At 40.3% G+C, this 21,674-nt stretch overlaps 1 protein-coding gene and 2 long non-coding RNA genes across 4 annotated transcripts in view; 1 reads left to right on the top strand and 2 right to left on the bottom strand.

Moving 5' to 3' along the window:
* Positions 1-615: 615 nt before the first annotated feature.
* On the bottom strand, positions 616-21,052 carry LOC111255361 (uncharacterized). 2 transcript variants are annotated; one of them, XR_015319640.1, is made up of 4 exons: positions 20,881-21,052; positions 20,475-20,576; positions 2,214-2,577; positions 616-1,517 (listed from the first exon to the last, which is right to left on the bottom strand). It is a non-coding gene; the product is annotated as an uncharacterized LOC111255361 (long non-coding RNA). The 2 variants fall into 2 exon arrangements; XR_002675451.2 differs by lacking the exons at positions 616-1,517; positions 2,214-2,577 and adding an exon at positions 17,882-18,035 and having other exon boundaries at positions 20,881-21,039.
* On the bottom strand, positions 6,830-17,870 carry LOC147758420 (uncharacterized). The gene is made up of 3 exons (XR_015319642.1): positions 17,750-17,870; positions 7,425-7,538; positions 6,830-6,998 (listed from the first exon to the last, which is right to left on the bottom strand). It is a non-coding gene; the product is annotated as an uncharacterized LOC147758420 (long non-coding RNA).
* LOC111255360 (glutamate receptor-like) overlaps positions 17,002-21,674 on the top strand; it is a 107,858-nt gene continuing 103,185 nt past the window's right edge. Inside the window, exon 1 of the mRNA XM_022817261.2 lies at positions 17,002-17,875. Coding sequence (XP_022672996.1) covers positions 17,782-17,875 — 94 coding nt within the window. The 5' untranslated portion in view covers positions 17,002-17,781. The remainder of the gene's footprint in view (positions 17,876-21,674) is intronic.

Here is a 21,674-nt window from a genome sequence, read left to right as displayed (position 1 = left end):
GTTCCGGTTTCGAAATTTTTCCGACCTTTGCGAGCAATTAATATAAATTGCTGTTGTTAAGCGCTAAACATGGAACAGACAGATAATTTATCAACAAAAATAGTGTATTAATTTAAATTTCCTAATTTATTTTATCGAAGAAGGGAAAGTGAGGCTATATAGGACAGCTAAGTATTCTGTTTGCATTTCATCGAACTTCCTTAAATGATAATATAATCAGCTTATTTTTTGCTGTCTGTTCCGAATGCCGTGAAGGCTACTTTCACGGAAACAAACTGAAAGAACTAGGTGACTTCAGAACATAGCTCAGCTTGATAAAAATACGTATATACGTTATCATCAAGCTAAATAGCTGAAGAGAATGACACGCTCATTTTTAGTACTATCCCCCACCCCACCCCACTTCTCTAATAAAATCCGTCGACGTACTATTACTCTGACCATCAACCCAAACTCGGCTCTATTTCAGGCATCGGAACTCCATGTAAACTTGCGTTGGGTTGTACAGCTTGGCAATGAGTGACTGTAGAGTATCGATTTCTTGAGCTATAATCATAGCTTCTTTTAAGAAGAAAAACATGTCTTTTTTTTTTAAATTTTATTGAATGACTGGCTTCCTTACACAGAATCATCAATTTCTGGTCCTTAGACCCCACCCTGTGGAGCAAGACGGGTCAACAATATGTTTTCAATTGATATTTTCTCGGAAATGAATTAGCTGTTGTGAGGCTTTTTCGGCCAAATAACAAAAGAGCCTTTAACAAAGATAGTAGTGTAATTTTTTCCCGCGGCGCCAGTTGTTTTTTTGGCGCGTATAAGTCCACCCTCCTCTGCATATTTTGGCACTGAGTGTACGGTATTCTAAGACGGTATGTATTCTCACCATAGGTAAGTTACGCTTGCGTTTACCCGTGATCGCTTCAGAACAGAAATGCCATATTGCTCCGTCACCATTTACAGAATGTATCGTAAGTAGCATATTATAAATACACGGCCACTGATCTCGCATTGTACCTGTAGATTGCCAGGCCAAATTAATTTATCCATCCGTACACCACCAGATATTTAGTATATATATAGGTCCCGGTCTCTTTGTAGTAGTTGATCTTAATGCTGGCAAGTTTTATCTGTACCCAGTGAATTATAATGAGTTCAAGTCGTAGAATATAATTGACTTCAAGAGTTAATGAACTCTTTGAAGTCAATCATTACCTTAATGAATTGCTACTAGCATCTGAACGAGTATCTTTACTAAGCTGATAAATGTGCGAACAGCATAGATATTCATATCTGCGTAGCCGCCAATCGCATTACATTCATTTCTATCATATAAAGGTAGTTGTACGGTTCTGTCAGATTGGTTAGCGAACGCCAGAAACTTCCATTAGTTGTCCTTATTTCGTCGGTAGTGACAAACGTCGTGCCCGGCGCGAGGTACACAACCAACCGTTACGGCGAGACGCCATCGAAGTGAATGATGCATCTGAAGTCAGATCGCACCTGGGATCGGCCGATCGCTGGACGAAGCCGTAGCGAAAGGGAGAAGAAGTTAACGAATGGCAAGCGATGGACGAACGGTCGCCGAATGCTTAAGGATAACTTGATCCTGTCCCCATCCAAATAGTTGGGAAACCGATAAAGATGAAGGAATAGTGCTATGTATGGAAAGCGTGCTGAAAGACGCGCTTGTCGCGTTACTGATGAAAGCGTCAAAACTATAAACAATTGAGTCGTACTTTACAATTAGATGGTATAAATGTCGAGTCGATTTCTGGGACCTTGCGAGTATGCAGATTAGAACATCGATAATACAGACCTTAAACCGACTCCCCATCAGTACGGCGTATACATTTCCATTTGTCAGCGATGCTAAACTTGTACCATAGATTCCTGGCTAACACAACTACAAATACCCTTGAATCTAAGCGGGAATAATTAACAATGTAAAAAATTCAGGTATCGAACGTCGCCAATGGCTTAGTTACGGACGTACTCTGCTCAGTATAAAAGTAGAACCTAACCGATAATGGGCCAACCGTTCCAACACATCTATTATATTAGTGACGAAAAATATAAAGGATAAGGTTATGTCCGAACTTCAATGGGAATTGAAACGTCAGAGGATTATCACTGTAAGGATAGCAGACCATATCTGATACACTGTGTCAATGATCGCGCCGCCCTTCTAGTCGAGAGCTGATGCGTTTACTTACTTGCTTAAGTGTAATTCATTGCAGTCGGGACAGGCCGACGTTGAACCCATATGGCTGTAGCACTGCTTGCCAATGCGGCAAGTGCAATTCAGGACTATACGGTCAGTGGGGCAACCCTGTGGGGCCGCGAACCCAGAGTGGCTGACTAGCTGACGGCAAATAACAAACTGCTGGGGTAGAAATGCTGTTTAGTCGAACCGAATGTACGCTTTGTGGGTCATTTTGTCAGACTGGAATGAACCGGACGCGGTATACGCAGTCATCTTTGCCACCCCAAAAGAACATATTCAGTAACCTGAGTTTAAGTTTGGGCTGTGGGAGCGCGACGACGCTGATCTTGGTAGCAGAAGTTCGATGAGATCATCTGTAAACAACGTCAGATAAAACAGAAATGGGAAACAGAGAAAGAACTCGGTATGAGAGACGAACTACGTGCGATAGCACTGCTCATGTCTGCCTAGATGGATAATTAGTATATCGTAGATCAAGCAAATTGCAATCCAAAAAAAGCCATTATATATGCATTATTTTCACAGGAGTAAGACATAAATGGGAATACTTTGTATGCACATAACTTAGTACTAACGTTATTTTATTATTATGCATTTTCTGCATCAAATATCTATTATACTCAACTAAAACCGCAGCGTCATCGATACTTACTGTGCCAAATGTATTTACCAATGCACAATACCACTACGAGTGCACATCATAAGGTACGTAGAAAAATGGTACCTCCGATCTCTTATGTTTTCAATATCATTCTACCTTATTGGCAAGGAATCTTCACCGCCCTTATTTTTTCCAAATTTTCATTAAAGACAAAGTATTATCATCAATGCTAAGCACATGAGATTTTGAGTCACCCTTTACTTACTGCAGATATTTTATATTTAATATATTAGGATGACTTTTACGCACAAAACCGGCACCTTTAGTTTCCACATAGATTTGAATCGATGCCCTGATTGAAGGTACGCACATATAAGTTAATTTAACAGATAGGTGAAATAATCTTGGAACTATTAATATAGGCTACGATGCTTAAATATTTCGAAAACAAGAATCTATAAATGTGGATTTTCTGCGCACGTCGGCTTTTCTCGGAAAGTATCAGATGGTAACTAAAAACGTTGGTAAAGGAAGCGTATAGATAGCTGTCTACACAACGCCTCAACTCAAACCCAAAAAGAAGTTTTTTTTGAATCGTTAGGGTACAAACAGAACGGGCTACAAACCGTTCACACATTGTTGCCGCTATTCTTTTCATTCAGGATAAGGCGTATCCGTTACCAAAACAGTTTGTTTGAAGGTTCTAGAAATTGGTACAACCACGAATAGCTACTGTGCTGAATAATAGGCCATACGTTTTTCAGTTAGGCAACGTATCTGTTTATACGAACGAAACAAGACCTGGCTAGGAACGTTCCAACACGGAATTACGAGCGCCTTGGCTCCCAGTTGAAACAGTGATCGAAGCGAGCAGCCTTCAGCTGGGGCATAATATGAACACGCCCGTCACGGACGTCCCTGTTGGTACAAGCAAAAAAATATGACTCAAATACGTGATTCCATTCAGATGCTATCCGGAAACAAGCGACATTATTTTTGTCCTAACATATCCCGAAAACATGTCTAACATTTTCTGTATCTTACCGGTGTTTAAGTAGTCAGCGTCCAAATGACCTTATTGTGAAATATACATGGATAATGTCTTAGTAACTGCACGGGCTTTTCATCCCGTTACACCTATGTTAACATGTTAACTTTTCCTCAATTCTCGTCAATGATTAAGCTGCACTACGCTACGCTGGTCTCACAGCCGCCTTGAACCGCCAATCTGTGCGTTCTCTATTACCAGATACTGACATAAGAACTAGAATTGGTAGAAATCTCACCAAATCCTGTCGGCGAAGCCATCTCTTTTGACAGGTCGTCGCCTGCACGTTTTTCAATAACTTCTACCAAAATGGGCCCTGGAAGCGTTTTGGGCGCGCGGATGCATTGGTGTGTATGCACGTTTTCTCTTTGAGGTGCACTACTATATGCACGTATTCGTTGAGACTCTTAGCGTAACAGTAATGGTAGTGAAGATGAAATAGAGGGAAAAGCTATAAGGACGGGGTCCAGTGCCGCCACTACCAGGAAATGAGACGGTAGCGGCAGCAGCAGCAGCAGCAGCAGAGTACTTTGAACGGGAGCGAGACATTGCCCTTTTTATCTTGGTACCCTGCCGTTCCCCTACTTGCCTCGGGTTCACCTCCGCCTTTCAGCCTTCGGTTTGGAGGCTTGAGCCCCAAATTTCTACGACTCTGCGAGGGTTCGTTTGGATCTTCCCTAGGCTGGGTCGGTTGGTCGTATTTCTATTGGGAGTCAAATGGCTGCTAAATGAGATACCATTAAATCAGTTAGCTCCGGGCGTTAACCCCGTCAACCTCGGCGGCCGCTGATTTACTGAGTGACGGCTCTGCCGTAGCAATTGGTCAGGACGGCTGGCTAACGCAGCGGATGAGCCAAACGAAACCAAGCCTGGTTCACAGGCCTGGATTCGTCTGTCAGTTAGCCCTCCTGCTCCCCTCAGAGGATTCTTCCTGCCGCCAAATAGTTCCTCGTACGTTCCGTTTGCCTGATTCTCGTCCTGTCTCATCTGGTTATATCTGCGTGTGTCTGTCCGAGTTCCAGCGCTGCTGCTATACTAGTTCGCTCTTTGACCTTAGGCAGTTGGCTATCCTGGCGTCCCAGGGGACGACAGAGACTCTTTATGCCCCTTACGGTACGCGCCCTCCTTTTCAACCATCTGCGTCACTTCAAGCTAAAGACACTCCACTTTAGCTCTTTGTAGCGGTTTTGCCGTTGGCACGACGTTGTCCTGACAACAATAATGGATGTCGCCTACAAGTAGTGCTGCTGTTTTAAAAGAGGAGCGGCTGCTCTCGGCAGCAAAGCCAACAGCTGCGATTGTGAGGTTGCTGCCTTCGTCGGATGGGGAAAGGCAATCAGCTGGGGCAGGGCCAAAGTTAAGACAGTAGATATCACGCAAGCAAGCTGCCAGTAGACATATCGCTAGAATCACTTAAAAAACTTATCATAACTGATATTTTATTCACATATACCATCGAGAAGGATTAAATATTCTATAATAAACAATCTACTAGACAGATTATTTGTATATAGTTAGACGCAGATTATCGAGCAACTCCTGCCTTGAAAGTGTTATTATCACTCCTATAAATCTATTAAACTTCTTTTTGTTCAATTAGGAAATGCAAAGTGTTTTTTTTAACACGAGTTTTTTCGTTATCTGTTGCGGTTACGTAGTGTAACAAGTAGGCTTCATATTTACTACAAAATATATGCTTAAATTTAATGATAGGCTTTTTCAAAGCTTTCCAAAGACAAAGATGGAAGGGTATCACGATACCTAAAATTGTTGGACCGAGATCATCTTTGGGAAATTTCAGCTGTAACCTCGCAGTAAAAGGTCAAAGTGTGAAATTGATTTCTATTTTCATCTTGTACTCATGATTTCATTATCCTATAAAGATTACAATTGAATAGAAATCACCTAAATAAGACCTATTGTGTCGTTTTAAACTACGTTATAAGATGATATACTATATAAATACAAATAAACTAACATATTCAGATTACCTTACAGATGAATTGCGTTGGACCTTTTTTTTTTTTTGTTTACGATGTGTTACGTTTGTTGCTAGTCATGTATAATGAATGAGCTAGCGATCATTTCCCAGCAGCTTCGTTTTGCAACAATTCTTCATAATCCAAAACTCCAGTATTCATTATACAGTAAATTTTTGAGAATTATCTGTTTTCACGATTATAAACTAATTGTAGACTTCAAGTGTGATTTGGAGGAAACCGAACCAACATCAATCGTTTTCGAAATCGAGGGGAAATTTTCATTCATTTGGTCGCTAGCTCGGAGCACGACAGCTGATTTGGATAAAAACTTCGCAAGATGGGCCCTGATTTTGTTGCTTATCGTTTTACTTGTGTACTACAGTTGTTGGTCTACAACAAACGACCGACTTCTGCTGATATAAATGTAGCCATCGGTGCGTTGTGGTTCGGAAGCTTTTCAAAGCATTACACCTCCCACGTCAGCTAACGTGAAAATACATTGACTTATTTATTATGTAGGAGCCTTATGAACTGGTTTAAGGTCATCAATCACATCTACGGTACTGTGTACACCTTGGGGTGTTTGGATCCATTTAAACATTTCTTAGCGATTTCGTGGGGTGCCGCCCCAATCATCAAACCTCGCGTCTCTTAGTGAGTGGGACTTAATTTTGCTCAGCCCTGCGTTAGTAAGGCAAGCACTCATCAAGCTCCTTTAGTCTATTCAGATAGGTTGATAACTGGTAACTATTCAGAAATAACCAAAACAGCACTAAAAGGTCTAACAGCCACAAAATAAGTGACGAAGGTCAGCGGACGACGCACAAACAGCAGTTTTTCGCCACGCTTTATCACCACGGAGCTATCGTTAAGGGCTTGGATAAATAAGCTAGGTGACGAATCGTCGTGTTTGCTGGCACAAATTGGTCCAGGGCATGAGCAGCTAAAAGCTCTACACGCATCGAGTAGGAAAGGGCATTCTCTGTTTTGCACGGATGGATCGGAGGACAACGCCCTCAGCACGATGGCAGAACGCAAAGCGCTAGAACAAGTTAAATCTACCTTATCTAAAGCTGGACTTCGAAGAGCTTTTGCAGGGAATCTAAAAAGGTTTATGGATTATCTAATCACGACGAGGAGATCCTGGAATAGCAGAAATGAATTAATTAGTGAGCTACTGAGAGAGAACCATACAGTTGAAAGCTAGACTGGCTAGACTGACTTCTCGAATGCGATGCTGGCTTTGTGGGCAGAGCGTACAAACTATAACATTTTCTGCTCGTCTGATGTCACGGACAATCGGACCGCGGTGACCCCGCCTGTTGACATGGATGGTACGCACCACTCGCTCCTACCAACCCGTAATACTATTGAAGAAATGTTCAGTTTGATTTAGAGTAAAGCACAAAAGAAGAATTGAGAATTAGCATACAGTGGTCTAAGGGGAAGTAAATCCAACCGTAAGGTATAAACCCCACACTGGACCAACATGAAATAGGCTTGTCTCCAGTGTCCAGTCGTACATAAAGAATATTACCTAAACCTTCTTAAGAAAGCAAAGAAGCTTACCGTTATATGGATGTCCGTTTCTGCAGGGGCTTTATTCTGTCGACAACCTATTTTTGGGTAGCGTAGGCCATTTTAGGTCGGACTGATCGTCATTTTTCTATCGATGACGCCAGCCTACACAGCATTAAAAATAAGTATGCTGAATGTGAGGAATTAACCAGCAAAGGGGTATACATGTTTAGAGGATGCGCGGCTACGGGGCTTTAGCCACGTGTTTCATGGCTTTCGTAGTGTTGTTAAAAAAGACTCTAGAGTCGGTAGCAGTGAGGCATCCCAGGTAAAGGGTCGGCCTAGTAACATGTTTGTGAAGTATCGTTTAAAAAGCAACACAGCTTTTGCTAGACTGTCAACTATTAAAGCAAAAGGTTTCGTTGAACGGCTGTTTAAATGTTTATGTGCCTATTGGCCTAGAAGGCTGGGTTTATTTGTAAATGCAAAATGAAATAAATTGGTTTTCACAAGTATTTCATTTTAACTTGATGCTAATATTAACTTCTTTTCAGTTCTGAATTTCCCTAAGTTAATGGAAGTGACACACGTACAAAGTGTATGAATATCACAAGAAACCCATATTCTCTCGACAGAATCGTTATCGATCTGCGAGCTCCTAGCTTTTAGGCGAAGGTAATTATCATACATTGCCAATATAACAAGCAGACGCAGTTGTCAACTACTACATTCGCCCAGTGTGGAATTGCGCAATGATAATAAGAACAAAAAAAGGCCAGACGATCTTCAAAAGAACGCTAGAAGCACAAAGAGTACATTTTCATAAACTTGGTGAAATGAATCTTATTAGATGTATAAATAAGGAGAAAAAAATGCTTCTCCAAAAATGATCTAAGAGAGATGATTAACTTAACTTCACGCTTTTAGATTGCGCTAAGGTGATATTATCATTGCACGAATCGCTATTGCTGGAGGATCAAGCCGCTGATCCCAAAAGGGCTGTCATTTGGACAGTTGTGCCACACACGGAGAAACATTTCTATTGGTTAATTAGGCTCTCAGACTGGGTTCCGAATACAAATCTCTGGGATTGCTGTCAAACCTGTAGGTTTCTCCATTGGGACATTCAGATTTGACAGCCGATTTCTATCTAACCCGTTATCCAGCATCGATCTGGCTCATTTCGAGATCCAGCCCTTGTTTTCTAACCTTGTCACCCGTATCGTACCCAAATTTAATTACGGTTTCCTTGGAATGTACGTGCAGCTAAAGCTTACGACAGCGAAATGCCGTACATAGTTAATTTTGATTAGACATGTGAGCGATACATTGATCATAAATGAATATAGCTTGGCGCAATTTTTTTTTCTAAATATTCTATTAATATGGTGTTTTTCCATTTACCCTGGACTATATGTTTAGTCCCTAAAACCAATGGGTAGTAATCGAGCTCCCTTAATAGTTGATCCATTTGTACGCAGTTATGTTTCGAGTCACTGCGCCATCCTATCCGTTGCACGGTTGAATGTGTTACAGATTAAAGGTCAACTAATACATCTGATACTGCGTGCGTTTGTACCATGACATGGAAACACCGAGTTTTGAATTTTTTTCGTTTCAAGTCGATCATTTTACAATGGAAACACACAAAGTGTCTTTAGAAGACCACCGATTGGTTTTATTAATGTAATAACACAGCTGTTGTTACTGTATGTACACTATCTAGAAAAGTTCGTGCCGTAAACAGTATGCTTAGATGTACAGCAAAGGTAACTGTGCCAGCCTTAACATTGCTTTGGTCTCGCCATTCAGACCAGCTTTGGGATTTTCGAAATAACCGTTGTCCTTCCATGCCTCTGCGTATAAAAAAAATATCCATAGTCTTATGACGGATATAAGACAGCTCATTTACAAGATGTAGAGCAGCAGCCAGCTCTCCACTGATTTGAATGCTTTTGGTGACAACGTCTCCTCTGATCTGCATATCTCTATTGAAGATGTCCTCCATCACCTGCACTCTGAATCTGTATCGCGCCTGTTGTGATTCTTCGCATTTATATGACTACTCTAATCTATAGGCAGCAATAGTATCTAATGTTTGCGAGACCGTTCTCAAACTTTTCAGGCTCGTTTTCTCTGACGACCGATACGTCAATCGAGGCGACCAAGGATCTTAAATGAAACAGATGCTAAATCGCATACATAGTAGATATACGCAGTTTGTCAATTCGCCGATCGTTTTTGCCCCCGGCGTTTTCGCTCTTGCTATTTGCTGATTGGTAAATATCAGTATAGTTCATTCTAACCGTACGTGATAATAGAAACGCTGTATATTTTACAATAAGTACTATATACGAGGAAAGACCGTGAAAAATTCTGCACTGCAAAGGTGCTATAATGCCCACGTCTGGGTGACTGCCACTACATACGACCTAGCATTTTAACTGAATGTTTGAAAAACCGCTCTTTCTACGTCGGAACACCCTCAAACGAAAAATTTGACGATCGAATGAACGAGATAGAGAATGTTAGCAGTTGATGATTCATCCATTACCGATTAATTCGCTAGAACCTTTTACTGCGCTATACGAGCAGGTGGAAGCCGATCGTAGCCGTAACAAAGCCGACTGTACATCTTTTGCTAGCGTACAACCGACTGGTGGCCACTGCATCTGCTGCGCGCAACCCCTTAAGGTGAAATAAATGAAGAACTTTCTGGAAAGCCCATTTTTCTTTCTCGACATATTTCTAGATAATGATGGCAACTTCTCCTGACGTCAACCACTCCGGGCATCCGTATATAGCATTCGGTTGTTGCATAAGAGTACTTACATTTTGGATATTCTTTTTTGGCTGAGACAAAAAAAGGGTAGCCGCTCCGCAATGAATGTTAAAGACCGTTAGTTTGATACTTACTACTTTTCCATTGTACTCTGCTATTTATATCGTTTGTCAGCTATAGATGCCATTATTAGTTGTCATGCATAAACTAGAACTGGTGCTTAAAGCGATGGCTATCACTAACATAAAACTATAGGCTCTGAAGTTAAATTTAATAGAGTTTTTTAAACTTTCCATCGCTTCTACAATTCGTGATCTTCAATAACATTCAACTTCGCGTACGCTATCGAATTCTGACGGGTATTATCAACCAGCCGGGTAGCAAGCAGTGAAGACCTTCGACAAATTATAGTTGATGAAAATGTTTTAATTACTATTGTCATTTTATCTTCGAGGCGTTCTTTTAACTAACGGATAACGATAAACTTTTGATTTGAGAAAATTATATATCTAGTAATTGTTCATTAATGAACAATCAATAGTGGACCAAATATCACGAACGTAATTATATACAAAGATATACTCTTGTCAAACAGGGACACTATATATTATGAAGATCACGACAATATTAAGGCTTACGCTTATTAAAATATTAAAAGGATTCCCTTTGCGCTTGCATTTGCGCCATTTTCAGCGAATTTCAACCCATAGATACATATATGTATACGACTTTAAGCGCTCGTCAACCTCTAATTTTTCAAATCTGTCGATCCGTGATCATTAATAGTGTATAGGAGGGGGAGAGGGTCTATTTATATGGCGCATATTTTAGTGAGGTGTTTGTCGTACCTGCGATGCGTCTATCTACTTGATTTAAAATAAAAATCAATGTTTTTTCTATGGAAAAAAAATAAGCTTATCATGGTGAAAAAAATAGCGCATCGTTTTCATAATTCGAACGAAGGTCAGCTATTATCGAACCTATCCACTCTGGAAGAACTGTCCATGAGATAATGGATTTTTGGGGTTTTCTTAAATCTATAATATACCCACAAGTGAATACGCGGCTACGAAAACGGGTTGCAGCTTAGTATAACGAAAAAGCTAAGACAAATAGAAAAAAAAAAGATTGCCCATTCAGAGAGTGTAATCGATATTGCACAAAAGTGCACGTCTTCACCTAAGTACAGCTACCATGTCACAGATTCTTGACAAAGATCTTGGGTACACGTTATCCGACGTAAAAATTAGGCAAATACTCTGTAAAGCACCTGGGGGTTTACGGTGTAGAGGATGTAAATATTCGGGATAAAAGGAAACGTTTCTAGTGTTTATGTTCTGAGTGCGTCGTCCAGTAAGAGACTTACTCAAAAGAAGTTTACCTGCTTCTTCTACACGCTGTTGTGCAACTGTGTGAATAGCTTAAAGAGTCAAGAAAAGCCTTCCAGTTTCCATTTCGATAGAAAGTCTTCTGTCAAAATAGTATGCCGTCCTATACTAATCGAAAGTGGTCACCTGAAAATATGAGCATTTTCTTAAGTGAACACGTATATGGTCGCCGAATAGCACACGTTTTAGCTCGTTTCATTACACCATCGTGTGGTTGAGATACGCAATCGAGCGAACGTCCAACACGTCTGGACATAACGATTGAGGCTCACTCGCCTGTGGTATCAAGAACCTTTTACAAAGGAAACATTTGAGACGAGCCTGTGAGCAACTTAGGTACCTAATTGAAGATGTAACCACGCTGAATGGTAGTTATATTGAACAAACTTTGCCCTGCAAAGATAATACGTCAAGGGCACGCAAGGAATATATCTGAAAGACCTGTTTCTGCTTAGAAACTCTGTTTTTGTTTTGCGAGTTATAGAACAACTGGAAGAAAAATTTCCGTCCTGTATAATCTTGAATAAACTTTTTTATCGACATATTACGGCGGATCGTTATATGGGATCTATACGTTCAGCTTCGAACAGCTCCAATGTAATAACGGCAGCAGCGTCATCATGATCACCATTACCGCGAAACCCAAGCACGTTATTGTCCTAACAATAATAACAATAATAATGATTATAACATGTCTTGAATATGTTATCATTATAATAGTATGCAAATCAAGCTGTTGACAAGCTGAAGCAACATCTGGCGTCTCGTAGGCGAAGATGGAGGGGAACAACACACCTAAATGCATTGTCCTGACGACGTCCATAATGAAAGGGCGCGGTGTGAAGATACAGCGGGCATAGAGCTCCTGTCATTTCTAACCGTCTGCAGAAATAGTAGAGCCAATCTTCAAAGGGGCAAAGGATCGTAGCGTAATTTGAAGGCCCGGACCCATTCTTTTCTTCTTACCACTTGCAAGTAAATCGTTCTTTCATAAATCAGTTGCGTTAAAGGGAATTCATTTCTCCATTTGACAGTCAACGTAAGGCTTCTGGTGGGCGCTCGTGTTGGATTCTATGGAAGAAATTATGTTGTGGCGGCGTAATAGCAGAGGAAGAGGCATCGTCACCATGATCCTCTTCGATATGCGACGGCACCGAAGTTAAGAAAAAACCATAGAATTTCAGACTTTGCCTATAGCTTGCTAGCAGTTGAAGTATCTGGCGATGGACAATATTCAATAGCCCGACGTGGGGGCTCGGAATAACCGTTTCAGATACGACGATGCAACGCCTCTAGTTTCACACTGTTGCTGTTTGCACCGTTTGTCCAAGCGTTCGATAACTAAATCGATCGACGATCTTGTCAAATATATGCACCCCACGATTCACTTTAGCTTAAGTCGCCTCTACGAATCTTATCCACTAGAGCTATTTTCAGGGAGATTTGCTAGCTGCCAAAGATGTCGAATCTCTAACAGTCCTATCAGATGACCAATAAACGACGAAAAATACATAAAATAATTGATTATAGCTAGGGATTCGCTACTTTGTATACTAGTCAAATCATCATTATTATAACTATCGTTATAGTTAAGTGTTTACGACAATGTGATAAATGTGAAAACACTAATATAACAGGTATAGGTAAACACGGTTGGTGTTACTATAAAAAAATAACATATTAAATATGTGTTTTCAATCAATACTTATTGACCAACGGATATTCCTCGTGAGAAAACCTTCCCCGCACCTATACAACACATATTAGCACCCCTGTCAGAATCTGTTGACCATCATTTTTAAATAGCATTTAAAACAGTTAGCATGACAACAGTGGCGTTTGGCAAACATCGAAAATATGTTATAATGATTGCGACAACTCCTGCAGAATGTCTAGGTGTACATTTTTTTATAGGTATTCTTGTTTAAAATTATATCGGGAGCAATACTTAAGGGTGTATGTAGTTTTAGCTAGGGATTCAAGCCACACCGGCACGATTTTACAAGTTGTCAGAATCAAGCACACACACAATGAATTGGCTATGTTATATGTGGAGAGTTGCTCGTCTTGGCTCGTGGGGATGACCGTTCTCAAAGCTATAATGCTAACCCATTGATGAAACGAACGAATCGAATACTTCAAAAAATACTAGTTAATAAATTGTCATATATGTAAAATGTCCGCACGAATTTAGCGTTTGCTGCTTCTGTAGAAGGTGGCAAGCTGTCGCTTTGCGTTAACGAAAACATCGTATTTTACCCAAAGAGAAAACTTCTTATGAGGCTCGTCTATTCCGTTTTTTTTTTTTTTTTTTTCTATTTTTCTGAAAGTACTTGTCTTTTTATATCCAATCATAAATGAAATTCGTTCATTACATGGAAGAACAATGGACAAATACAATTCTGAAGAGACTGTAGACACCCTGCCACACATGGGCATTCGGAAAAATTTGCAACATCGACCGAGCCTACATATAAGAATGATAAATCATACAAACACTGCTTACATGAATAGCTTGTGTGTCTTTCATGGGCCTTAGTCTTGTCTAAGGGCTAAAATAAAAAAGATTAGCTTTTCCCTATATGGATATAGAATCAATCGTTTGTTTTACTTCTACTAGAATTACTAGTGAACCTGAGTTGCAATTTAGACTGAGTTTGGCTTCTGTGACAACAGTTTTTATTTCAATAAGCTTAGACAGGGGAAGCCATCTGAGTTTCTTTTTCTTTTTCGTAATGTTTTTGTTGAAAATTGCCCATGGCATATTGCAAGATTGTGAAATATTTCACTAAAAATTAAAAAAAAAACTTGGACCCTCTTGCACAGAAGTACTTAACCTTGCGTTTCATTCTTTCATTTAAGATAACTCTTAAGACGCCTACATTATGAAATCTTCCGAAGTGTTATCCCAGACTACTACAGATTTTAAAAGCTCTGAGAAAAAAAAATATAAATATAGCTAAAAGTCGACAAATGGTGGCCTAGGTATTTTGTTTCGGAAACTTCTCGTATGCCCTTGCCATTACCTCGCTATGAGATTTCAGTTTTAAGGCACAGCTCACATCTTGTACAGAGTGTCATTAAAGATTATGCGATGCAACCCAGTACCGGTTTTTTTTTTTTTTTTTTTAACTACTTTTGGATACGATAGGGGCTCGATACACTGAGTGCCACGTTGTACACCATATATATATCTATATATATGTATATATATATCATCTTGATTACTCTGGAAAGCAGCGGGTGGTAGCATAAAACATTGCTAAAAATGTCATATAGTTAAGTGAACTGCGTTGGAACTGCATTTAAAGTATGAATGTATATTCGCATTTACTATATGAGTTATTTTTTTTTTATTAATTCCCACCTAGGGTTTTGTGGTTTTAGATCCGTAACGTTACCGCTTACGATAACTTGCAAGCCAAGGGTGCATGGTAGATGTCGCCTCCTTCAGTGGGTTCTTCCCACTGAACATTCTAAACAGACATATACAAACCACCTTCACCCCCTCCCCCCCCCAAGTGAGCCTTGGTCCGGACGGATATTCGTTAGGGGATTCGGGGGCGTTTTATCTATCGCTTCTTTGCTCTTTCCTATCTTCAATCTTAAAACTCTACAATCCTAAAACTTTAACTATGTAGCCCTTTGCCAGCCACCAATAACCCGTTTCGCGCTACAATCTCCCTTCTAGTTTGATGCATTCATTTCCTCATGAGCTACTACTAAAAAAAGCTAGCGGCATTATTATTGTTGGTGCTGGCAAGGCTATCTTTCATTCTCCGCGAGTTTTGTTCCATCCGTATATGATAATCCAGTACAAAACTAGCTGATCTCTAATAAGCTGTTCTGCATTACGGCCGACAACTCGAATCTGCTGCGAGAACGCTTGCGATACTTCTGAACGTTACTGAGGGGTTTGCTAGTTGCGTTATCTATCCCCCAGCTATACGAATACGACTCTGTCGATCTCTCGTCATTATATATATGATTACCATGTACTCTTGGTAAATTCATCATTTCCTTAAATTCATCGATGGACCAGATTAAATCACAAATTTGAGACGTCTTTCAAAAAATTGAACAGTGTGCAGTGTTGAACCACGCGATTGTCTCGAGCGATTGTGTAGATGGCTAGGAAAGATTATGACGTTATGAACTAGTAATAAGGTCGTTTGCCTAAAGGGTTTGAGTGCCCATATCTAGATGCCTAACATTTTGCCTTAGGTTGAACCTGCTCTGGAGCCTAAATATAAGTCTCAGGTTCTCTGCGTTTTGCTCAGGCTCATAGATGTTTGCTCCTCATAAACAGTACTGTCACGATCGGTTTTTCTTCAGTTGTTTTTTTTTTCGTAACGATAACGGTTTTTGGTAGACGTGATAGTGGGCAAGAATAGGGGTCCACTTGATTAGAAACTATTTACCGCTTTATCATAGAAATTTATCTTCTGCTTCTTCTACAAACGGATTCGCCAACTTCAATGCTCAACGACTACATACCAGCTAGAGGGAAGCTATCCTTAGACTGATACTCGCTTGAAATTTTAATCATTAGTTGCGTCTGTAAAATGGAAAAAAATCGTACTCACATTTATTGATAACATAATTGATCTTTCTTATCCAACCCTAATTCAAATATAAATTATGATGAAAATCAGTCTTACTCTATTTTTTAATCATTTTTAAATTAGTATTCCTCCATTTTAAAATAGTAAGTTTACTTAAGACTTGATACATCGGTGCAAGATTGAGCGAATCTGCGCCTTAGCAAAAGACATTGTTTATCAAACACGGAAGGAAGCATAGAAGCCTCGATTTGTTGCGCGAATGCGGGGAGCTGTCAGCCTAGATAATGACCTCTTGATAAGTACTGTTTGAGAGATTGGTCTTTCTCAGTAAGCTGTATTGATAGTATTGAAAGGTCGTATTGTAACAGCTTAATTTTACCTGTTTTCGCAGTATTTTACTTGGCGCCTTTTTGGTTTCCAAACCCGTATAGTTTATTTGAAAGAATATTTTTGCTAATGTTATTGACAATGGTCGAATGACCTTTGAGGACAGCAAAGGCACGGATTTTCCTCTATACCTTTTATAGTGAAATTGTACCAGGCCATGAGCCCAGAACAATCTCATGGAACTATTGCGTCAACTCAAAGCGACCAACAGCTAATTAGCTATGTTATCTCCCTCCCTCTCTATATATTAATTGACGTGTACGCCAGAGTCCTGTTCTATTCCTCGTCGGCTTGTTTCTGCGATCAACCCAGTCTGCCTGGTGCCAGTATTTGGCCAGTGGAAAGCAATCAGGTCTTCTCTTCCTAGCTATTCTTCGCCCGCGCGACAGAATAGTCCGGGACCTCATGCTCACATCCATCCGACAGACGCCGACACCCTCGCCGAATCGGAAAGGGCAGCGAAGTCGAGAAGGAAGGGTCGAAATGGGTCTGGGTAGACCATGGTGGCCGACTGCACGAGGCCTGTGAGGCTCGCGTGATTCAGAGTTTACCCGACGAACCTAAGTGCCGGACGCGTAGCTCGGCTGCACCTTCATAGGAACAAAAATTAGCGTGGTACTAAAGTTCCTACATATATATACACGTCTGCACTCAAATAGGGCGGGTTTACCAGCATAGCGTTCGTTCGCTTAAAAAACCAGCGACGTCGAAAATCTTGTCGCTGTCATTATTCTACCAAGTGCGTTTCGGAAAGCTCTTCAGCTTGCTCTTCAAGGCCAAAGACCGAGACAAGATACGATTAAAAGTTTTCGACCACAGTGGGCGCTGTGCTGCAGCCATAGATGATCGAGCAACAAGATTCAGGTAGTTAACATTAGGATGTGCAAGGTGCGTGTCTTCTAAACCGATGGTACAATAATTGAGCGCGGACTAGTAACAACGGAGAGAGTGTTTAGGAAAACAGTGGTAAGAGAGAGAGAGAGAGAGAGAGAGAGAAAGAGCCAGGCAGAACAAGAGGGAGAAAAAGAAATCATCTCAAGACAGTGTGGTATAACATCAAAAAAAAATATTAGGTGACAGCAATTATCCCGGCTCTACGTCCGTGACACTCGTTGGATTGCTATTGCCATTGTTGGAGAGTGCTTCCCGTTGTGGTAATTGGCAGTCGTGTACTTGCTGTCGTGTGTGGCGTGTTTTTTGTGCAGGACCATCCGTACTTGTACTAGTCATCTATAGCCAGAAAGGTCCACTTACATTGAGTCATCCCGGTGTAACCAGGGTTAGTGATGCAACTGCACTGGGTGTTAGTGGGGGCTCTCGGAGCACTGGCGTACAGCGCGCACGAGGTGCTCGCCAAGGAAAAACTTCGGATACCCATCGGTTAGTTGTCCTCTTGATCCTGTCAGATGTTTTCAGACAAGATTCTTAAGATCGTGCGACAATGGTGGAATGCGCATGCCTTGCAGTTAGTCTTGGGATTGTACGATGCACGAGGATTACTGAGATAATGACGCTGTGACCAATGTCACAGGACCTGTAACTAATGAATGAGAATACTACTCATATAGTCATCCTGCTCTGTCTGTTTTTGCACATTTGCATCTGATATTCGGGTTATTGGTTATGAATGCGGAATGCGTCTGAAAATAAGTTAGAGGGAATACTAACGAGAACGACTTCTAGTAACTTTCCCTTGCCAATTGGACATATACCGAACTTTATAAGTTGTCAGCATTTACCAACTGTTGCATAAACAATACGTATCTACTATTTATTGTTCCAAGCAACTCTTACAATTGTCTTTGCGCATATGATATAATTTTCTTAGTTGGTGGAATCAGCAAGTATGGTCTGGCCGCTGCCAGATCAACTTCAGCACAACTTTTCGACTTAATGTTTTTTTAAAGAGACACAGTATCACGCGTCCAATTTAGCTTCAGTCTATTTAAGTGTGCATTAATTTAATGATGTGATGATGATTAAACTTAGGAACAAGGAGATTTCAGTTCTTCACTGCTAGAAGGAGAAAATCTTTTTTTGCCGAAATCCAGATCGAAATCCAGTAATTACCTGCACAGTGACTTCCTTCTGTTATTCAGTGAAAATAGTTTTCTAAGCTTTCATGCATATCGCGGCTGTAATCGTTATTACTGTTGCCTGCATTGCTCAGAATGAGGGAAACAGCTTCACCGCTAAATTTCTATTGTGCAGGAACTTAACTTACGACGTCCATAGATCTCGAACTTGAAGTTTGCTTAGTTGTTGCAACGTTTTATTTCTTATATTGTAGTTATGGTCGGTAATCCAGCTTTATTCGAGGTAAAAACCAAAGCTTTTGTATTAATATAAAATACAGTAAGTCACTTCAACGTCATGCTACTGTTTTTGAGTAGCCTGGGTAGGGGTTTGAAGAGCCCTGGAATATCAAGGGTGCCGGGTGCCCTTTTTTCGAGCCGCAGAGGACGGTTGAGCGCTACTTATTTCACAAAAATAACTTGCACTAAATATCGTTTTTTAAAGCTATTAAGGAACAGGAAAAGTCTTTCACAAAATACATATATATACATATAAATATGCAGGTTACCTATGTATAATAAAATACAACTATCAATTGACTTTTGCTCACTTTTGTCACGCCAGCATGTTCTTTCACTCTAGAATTTACTAGCCTGCTAGGACAGCACTCTCTGTTCCTATTTTATAATACGTTTAAAGATATATATATATTATATATATATATATATATAGCTAATTCAAGCGCAGATATGATACAGCAAACGTACTCCCGCCTTCTTAGTGTATCGTATACTCGTCAACAATAACGCAGCCGAAATGGAAAAAGCTGGTAGTAGTCAATGTAACGAACAACTGACCCCACACGAAGAAAACGTAACATTAAAATAAGAAAGATATTTTGCTAAAATTGGTTACTATAATATAGATGGAATCAACGATATCTCCAAAGGGAAAAGGGGGCATATTAAAGGTATAGATGTCCTGCCCATATTTTAGACAGAAATCCTCGAGGAATTGTATATGCTTACACGACGTTCCACCCTTAAAGACAAAACGATTAACGTTTTTGTAACATAAATCGACTGTGGGTTGTTTTGGGTGTGTCCCAATGGCAGTTTGACAGGTCGGGTATTTTAGTGTTGCAGGAGTACAAGTTCGGGACTCGGTGTCACCATTCAGATTTGTCATAACAAGCCTTGAATCTTGCTGCGTTTCTTCCGGAACGACGGTTATGTCATTCGACGGAATTGTGAATTAGGGGCAAACCTTTAATTACACGAAACAATGATACCAGAATCGTATTTAGAGTTTATGTTATGGCAGCCGGTTACCCATATCCAGATGCGGCATCAAGACGTTGTGTCGTTACCTTCAGCAGCATCTGTCCATATATATATATATAAATAAAAATATGATATATAATCTTGAACTAGTGGAAAATGGTTTATGCAAATAGTAGGAGAATCGCAGTAAACCAGTTTGGTAAGTTATCGCCATATAGTTGTGGTGTATTTTTTTGTTTGCCTATAAAACTCTCCTTTAGTAGTTGCCTTTTAGATTTCGTTCATATATGATTGGTATAAGTTGGGCGTTTTGGGCAGCACACACAGCATCGATAACGGCTCCTATGAGGCTATAGTATGCAATATTTCAAAGTAGCGTACGTATCTCTGATTGATCTACTGTGAGGGATGTTTTTCGTTTAATGCAAATTTATTCCTCTGTAGATGCCTACTTCAACTCGAAATTGATTGTTTATGGAATTGAATTTCGGTTTTGAAGACCACACATACCTTTCGAGTCAAATCCCGAAGAAATAATCTTGTGCCTCTTCTAAAAGCTGTCATATACGAAGGAGGTCTGTTTATATTTATATATATTGACAGTAACAAATGTTGGCCACTTGTTACCGCTTTTAGTTGGAACCATGCTCTGGTAAGGTCAATCATGGGTAACATTTTACCTTTGTTAGGTTTCTCAAAAATTCCTCTTGGTAAATAGATGTAATGGTCTTCGAAAGCGTTGCTTAGGCCGAGTACTGAAGTCGACGTCGAGCCGATGGATGCTTTTAAAAAAAAAGTATAATTAGAAGTGTACGACTATAGGTAAAGTGACATCGCTTTCGGTTACACGCTTATTTCGAGTATGCGACAACATTATTTTACTGACGATCGCTACTGGATAACACCGAGTGCAAGAGTCAGACGCAATGACTTAGCGGTAATAGCTTTGGCCATCAGCGAAAGCTAGTGGAAAAAGAAAAAAACCTGCTTTAATATATCAACGAGTTCTCATTGTTTTTGATTTAGTTGAGTAAGAGTTGAGTATTTTTGAATGAACTCATCTTCACCTTCGACGCGAAGTCTTACCTTTTTTTTGGCCATGATCGTTCTGCAAAACTTCTTCTTGGCTCTTAAAGGGCACAGCATCAGCCCGCTAATTTGTCACGTCGATTCAGCTATAGAATCGAACAATCCACGGCGTTCGAAGATTTTTTGCTTAGGGAATTCTTAGTCTTGTTTGGAAAACGTTTGATTTTCCCATCGCTTTGCTACCTCTAACACTTGTTTTTGTGACGTTTCCTTTTGCGTCCAGCCTCATGACTATCCGTCAACTATCAACATCGTTTTCGTTCTGAATTCTCAATCTCTGAATTATGACGACCACTAGCCCTAATCGTCTGAGGTTCGTTTCATCAGCCGCGTAGGCGATAACATCGTCCCCTGGGATTACTCTGATATTTGATAGCTAATTGATTGTTGCATTGCTATAAATATGTATGTGCTTCAACGTGTCGTAGAGTCATTTAGCGCAGTATACTATGCTGCTTATTACCAGAATTACATGATGACAGTCGTTATAGAAAAGCAGTTGTGGCGCAAAGACATGTGCGATTTCATCAGAGACATGATTCAAAATGTTTGCGCGTTTGAAGTTTATCTTTCGAAGTCAAACTATCGACACTTGGAAATTCGTCTGGCGTCACTTTTCAGATCAGTAATAACAAGATCCTTTACAAAAAGCTTTGTAACCATTATTTGTCGGCCACCAAGCCCACTAAAGGCTCCATTCTTTCCAGCCTTCTTCATCCCACTCCCGTCGCTTTGCGTTTCGCTTTTGCTCTTCCCGTCACGCGCTCCCGTGGCCCCGGCAGTTTCTACTA

The sequence above is a fragment of the Varroa destructor genome, unplaced genomic scaffold (assembly GCF_002443255.2).
Source record: "Varroa destructor unplaced genomic scaffold, Vdes_3.0 BEIS01000001.1, whole genome shotgun sequence".
NCBI classification, from domain to species: Eukaryota; Metazoa; Arthropoda; class Arachnida; order Mesostigmata; family Varroidae; genus Varroa; species Varroa destructor.
Note: the sequence above shows the minus strand (reverse complement) of the source record. Positions and strands in the feature narration are given on the sequence as shown.